General features: G+C 40.3%; 1 protein-coding gene across 1 annotated transcript; it reads right to left on the reverse strand.

The window, feature by feature from the left end:
- Positions 1–391: 391 nt before the first annotated feature.
- LOC140234327 (uncharacterized) lies at positions 392–3535 on the reverse strand. The gene is made up of 3 exons (XM_072314387.1): positions 3305–3535; positions 2375–2624; positions 392–876 (listed from the first exon to the last, which is right to left on the reverse strand). The coding sequence occupies exons 1-3, from the start codon at positions 3533–3535 to the stop codon at positions 392–394; spliced, it is 966 nt and encodes a 321-aa protein (XP_072170488.1).
- Positions 3536–5725: the final 2190 nt, after the last annotated feature.

A 5725-nucleotide genomic window follows, 5' to 3' on the forward strand; every position in this document is an offset into this window, starting at 1 on the left:
TTTTATCTGCTAATCCTCTCATATGTGGTATTATTACGTCTTTCCGGAAGGTTATGTTTTTTGCTGGCATTGGTTTGTTTGTCTGTCTGTCTGCTGGTTTGCAAATGCTGTCACTCAAAAAAGTTGTGAACAAAGTTGGTTGAATCTTAGAGGAAATGCTGATAATCACACAAGAAACTGATTATTAAAAGTTTGCTTGGCACAGCAGCAGGAAGCTGAGGTAGGCCCTGAGACTTTAGAAAGGCTTCTTTGTCACTGGGAAATATGCAGGACAAATTTCAGCATGTGCGTATGGGTAAAACTGAGTTGCTTTGGAATGATTTTCTAGTTATTTCAGTTATATAATATAAAAATGAAAAAATGATGAAGTGATGGAGTGGCAGAGTTGTTTTTAGGATGAGCCTGTCTCTTCATACTTCTGCCTGGTGATGCTCATACCTAGGAAGGCATCGTTGCAGGCGAAGATCGATCCCCCAATCCAGGCCGAGGTGGCTCTGTGCTCAGGGGCTCTCATCTTAAACGTCCCCGAAGTTATCTGCTTGATCTCCTTCTCCAGTCTCTCTTTGATCCCCGGGAACAGGGTAGATCCTCCCGCAAGCACGACGCTAGAGAAGACGGCACTCCGGATGCTCTCATCGCACCTCAGAACGGTGTCCCAGATCGCCTGGTGGAGTCCCGGATGCTCCTTCTTAATCAAAGATGGCTGGAAGAGTGGCTCGGCAGCTCGGAATCGCTCCTTGCCAACAGTGACTGTTTTCCCATCGGGTAGCTCGTAGATCTTCTCAACCTCGGCCTCATCAGACTGCAGTTCTCTGTCATAGTCCAAAGCGACATAGCCTAGCTGCTCCTTGATTGCACGAGTAGTTTTCCAGTCACCTATGAAGTTAGGAAAGAAGGTATTCCATATAGTCATCTAGACATAAATCATTTACCAACTGGCTCATCAGCTGGCGCTTTTCATCTGTATTACGAAGTGTATTTTACAACCATGCATCACAAATCACAAATCTCTGCAAATAGTTCCCATAAGATCTATTTATCCTGGAAATTTTGGGTGAACAAGATTGCTTGTGGTTTTGTTATGATCTGCAAGAGGCAATTATCTACGAACTGGAAATCAAAAAATCAAAAGCTAAGTAGAGAAAGTGTTTCAGCATTTTGGTTGTGAAGTTGTGTTGTTATTTATCTTTTTTTTTTATATTCAAGTTGGTTTCTTTATTTTCCCTCCATGACGCAGGTAAAGGTGTGAGGGAGAAACCTACAACATTGTACATAAACAGAGAAAGAAAACACAGAAACACAAACACAAAACATTATCATTAATTCCTTCAAATGATCACAGAATGTGCACACAAAGCATGTCCAGTTTCTGGCTAACCTTACAATCCTTTCAAAGCATTTTACTACATGATTTTTAATTCCCATGTATTCCATACAGAATAGGGAGTAAGTCAGGATGCTTTTAGTGACAGTTTAACATATTTTTTTTCCCCTCTCTCAAAGGTAATCTTCCTCTATGCTGAATTCTCCATTAGATTTTTGTTGTTGTTGCTGTTGGGTAGATACAGCCATTCTTGACAGCTAACAGGCGCGGTCAGCCTGGCAAAAGATCGAGCAAGTTTAAGGTCGCGATCTTTAAGATCTCGAAGTTTTGCTAATGTGACCGCAAACTTCCCACGAAACTCCTCGCAAACTTCCCACGAAACTCCTCGCAAAACTTCCCACATCAACTAGGGTTTTCCCCCACCCCCTCCAAAATTCTCGATCTTTTGCCAGTGTGACTGCGAGAAACTGAACCTTTGCGCTCTTTGTCACGTGACCAGTCCATCATCTGCTTGCAGGAAGTGACTCCGAAGCGCGAGGTCATTGTCATGTACAGGCGTGCATTGTTACGTCACAATCACTAGCCATCAGAAAGCGTGCTCTTTCTTCTTTCTTGCGCGTGTGTACCAACGACCCAAACTTCTCGATCCAGGATAGAGAAGTTTGGCTGCCATTGTGGCAGCACAACAAAAGATTGCGAAGACCTCGCGATCTTAAACTTCTCACTCTTTTGCCAGTCTGACCGCGCCTTATACATATGAAAATTTCAGGCTGTTTAACTGCCCTTTCTAAAAATCTCAACTGAATTCAAAACCTGATCTGGTGATCATGGGTTCTGTGATGATGTGAATGATTGAGAGAGGGCCAGACAGGAAGAGGGCCACAAATCCCAATTTTCATCCGGATCTACGATATTCTTTCAGCCAAAATGTACATTTGAGAATATCTCAACATAAATAGCTCTAGATATAATGGGAAAACTTCAGTCAAACAATGCAACATGTAGGTTGGCAAGACATGTTTTGTTTGCACATTAAGAAAGGAAGCACACCTGCAACGCAAAACTGGAAGTTCCCTTGATCTGTAAGTATTTTCATCATGTAGTCTGTAAGCTCCCTGCCACACACATCAAAGCGCTGAGTAGCGTCTGAGACTGCATATCCTTTATGGACAGGTACGATGTGAGCTGCACCCGCGCCGATATCAACAACGAGACCATTGGTTTGGCCGGAGGCATACAGGGACATGACAGCAGGATTTGCCACGAAGACTGATGGTATGTTAAACTTTTCAAACATGATCTGGATAAAGAGAGAATAACAAATAGCATGTACCAAGGTACATTTAATTTGTATAAAAGTAAAATATCTCTGTTTTAAATCATTGAGGCTATCTGTCATGCACACATGACTTCCATTATAGAGAAGTCTTTGGGACTAGCAATTTTCTCATACATATTGAAATTTTGTTTTAACTGAAAGAAAATTTTGCATCACAGACAATAATGAAAATAAATTTGGGACCTGAATCTTTTCTTTGAACTGTGTCAGAATTTTGCTATAATCCTGTTCTTAAAGTCCTGCAAGAAGATAAACTATAGACCCCTAATCATTAATTTTGCTGTTATCATGCATTTGTTGTGGGATGTTTAAAAAATCCAAGTTGCTGAGCATTCACAAATATTAATACTTATTCTCAATTAAGAACCTTACATTTAGACTTCTTGAAAAAAAAAAGGCAGAAACTTCATACCAGTATAGTCCAAATTAAATTAAGAAAGACATTTGATTTGTTGAAAGGCTACCTTACATCAAACTGCATCCCATGGAACACCAGCTAGTGCAGCTGAGTATGGACTTTCAAGCCATCATCTCGCATGGAAATATGAAACAAAATGATGATAACCACCTCGACCAGGCATAACACTCGTAACTTGTAGCAACTTTATGAGTCAATGCTAGAAATGACAGGATTATTACACCTCTAAGATCTTGGTCCTATTTTCCTTGGTGTTCATTGGAGACTCCGTGAGCAGGATGGGGTGTTCCTCAGGCTTGACTTGCAGCTCGTTGTCAAAGGCATGCTGCCACAGCGCCTCCATATCTTCCCACTGATTGATAACACCGCCCTCTATGGGGTACCTCAGAGAGAGAACTCCCCTCTTCTGCACTGCTTCATGGCCAACATAGTGCTTCTTCGCGTTGGCAAGCATCTCCTGAAAGGCCATACATAACACACGCTGGGTAAAAAGAATTCTGAATAAACCATTGTGGATGATAACTAGCAGCCATTTAACTTAATGTACCTGTCAGACTAGCCATCAATCAATTCACACAATTCTTATCACGAAACCTGACCTTATGAATGCAGGGAAAATTCACAAATTTATGATGGGTCCCCCCTCCCACGTGAGAACTTTTTGCATTTTGATGTTTTACATGATGCAATTTGTTGCATGTTTTTGCGTGTTTTGTCGACCTGAAATAGTCCATCTTGTTTAAGGTAGCAATATATTTTAATGTCAATTATTTTAAAACAATTTGGCTATAAAATGGTATATCATTTGAATTAACTTCTTGTATTAATTCTTACACTTAATATCATGAATGCGACCGTACACGAGCGAGCAGAGCGAGCAAGGGAGGAGGGGGAGGATGTGGGAGGGGGATGTTCCCCCTCCCATGGTGAGAACTTTTTGCATTTTGATATTGTACATGGTGCAATTTGATGCATGATTTTGCGCGTTTTGTCGACTTGAAACAGTCCCACTTGTTTTATAAGGTAGCAATATTTTGTGATGTCAATTGATATAAAACAATTTGACTAGAAAATGGTATCATTTGAATAAACTTCTTGTATTTATTCTTACAATTAATATTATGAACGGGACCAAACCCGAGCGAGCGGAGCGAGCGAGGGAGGGGGGAGGGTGTGGGAGGGGGGTGTTCCCCCTCCCACGGTGAGAACTTTTTGGATTTTGATGTTGTAAATGGTGCAATTTGATGCATGTTTTTACGTCTTTTATCGACTTGAAACAGTCCCATTTGTTTATGGTAGCAAAACATTTGATGTCGATTAGTATTGAACAATTCGCCTTAAAGGGATTGTATAGTTTTGGTTGAGACCTAATTTCAGCTTTCTAACATTTTTTGGTGAGATAATGAGAAACCTCTTATGAAATATGAAAGAGCATGTAATTCCGCGAGGAATTCAACGTTTATTTGATAAAAATTGGTTTTGAAATGGCTGAGATACCCAAAACAAAGCAATTCTAATAAGTGTGGGACCCACACTTTATTACGATCGCTTTGTTTTAATTTGTTTTTGGATGTTTCAGTCATTCCAAACCCGATTTTCATCAAATAAACTTTGAATTCCTCTTATAATGGTATGCTCTGTACTATTTCATAAGCGTTTTCTTAGTATCTCACAAAAAGTTAATAGCCCAATTCTCATCTCCACCAATACTGTACCATCCCTTTAAATTGTATCATTTAAATAAAATTCTTGTATCAATTCTTCCACTGAATGTCATGAACGCGACCGAGCCCAAGCGAGCGGAGCGAGCATCGGGGTAGGGAGGGGTGTGGGATGGGAGTGTCCCCCTCCCACGGTGAGAAGTTTTTGCATTTTGATGTTGTAAATGGTGCAATTTTATGCATGTTTGGGTGTTTTATCGACTTGAAACAGTTTGTCCAGAACATTTAGATGTAGATTACAATGAACAATTTGCCTATAAAATGGTATTATCTTAATAAACTCAGTGTATTGATTTTTACAATGAATAATTTTCACAGACGCTGTCTGCTAAGCAATTCAAACAGAAAAAGCAAGCACACGAGGGTGTAGATAAGGGGCATTTCTCCTCCCACACAGACCTGAAATTCAGCGATCTGGTGCAAACTTTTGGTGCAATACTTGGAATTTTTTCCAGCACCCCCTCCCCCCCCCCCAAAAAAAAAAAAATAAAAAATAAATAATGGAAGGAATAATTTGGGCTTTTTCAGGGAAGTTTTAAAATCATGGATTTTAGCTCTTATTCCGAGTGTGCACAATCTTTGTGTTATATGTACAAAGTCTAGTGAGGTAGAGCTTAGGGGAGGGTGTGGGAGGGGAACACAAGACGGAGCTTTTGCGTTATTAGAATTGAATTGAATTTTGTGGAAAATTCTGAAATTGTCATTCCCCAAAGTATACTAAGTCTAAAGAGGAGATCAAGCAATGGGAGGGTGGCAAGATACGTCTCCCATATTCGAGGGAGCTTTTTTATCAGTTTTAGAACTGAAATTCAACAATCTGGTGCACACTTTTGTTGGAATATCTGGAAATTTGTCAATCAGAGAAGGTGGAAGGGGATAAGCCCTATTCCCTATTCCCCCTTCCTACACGAGGGAGATTCTGT

Source organism: Diadema setosum, chromosome 10 (genome assembly GCF_964275005.1).
Source record: "Diadema setosum chromosome 10, eeDiaSeto1, whole genome shotgun sequence".
Classification (NCBI taxonomy): Eukaryota; Metazoa; Echinodermata; class Echinoidea; order Diadematoida; family Diadematidae; genus Diadema; species Diadema setosum.

Bases quoted from the DNA above. Each gene is read 5' to 3' on its own strand.
- LOC140234327 (XM_072314387.1), bottom strand. From the start codon at position 3,535: ATGCTTGCCAACGCGAAGAAGCACTATGTTGGCCATGAAGCAGTGCAG. The intron at 2,625-3,304 runs GTGTAATAATCC...CTCTTTATCCAG, and splicing joins ATAGGACCAAGATCTTAGAG to ATCATGTTTGAAAAGTTTAA. The intron at 877-2,374 runs GTGTGCTTCCTT...CTAACTTCATAG, and splicing joins CTTCCAGTTTTGCGTTGCAG to GTGACTGGAAAACTACTCGT.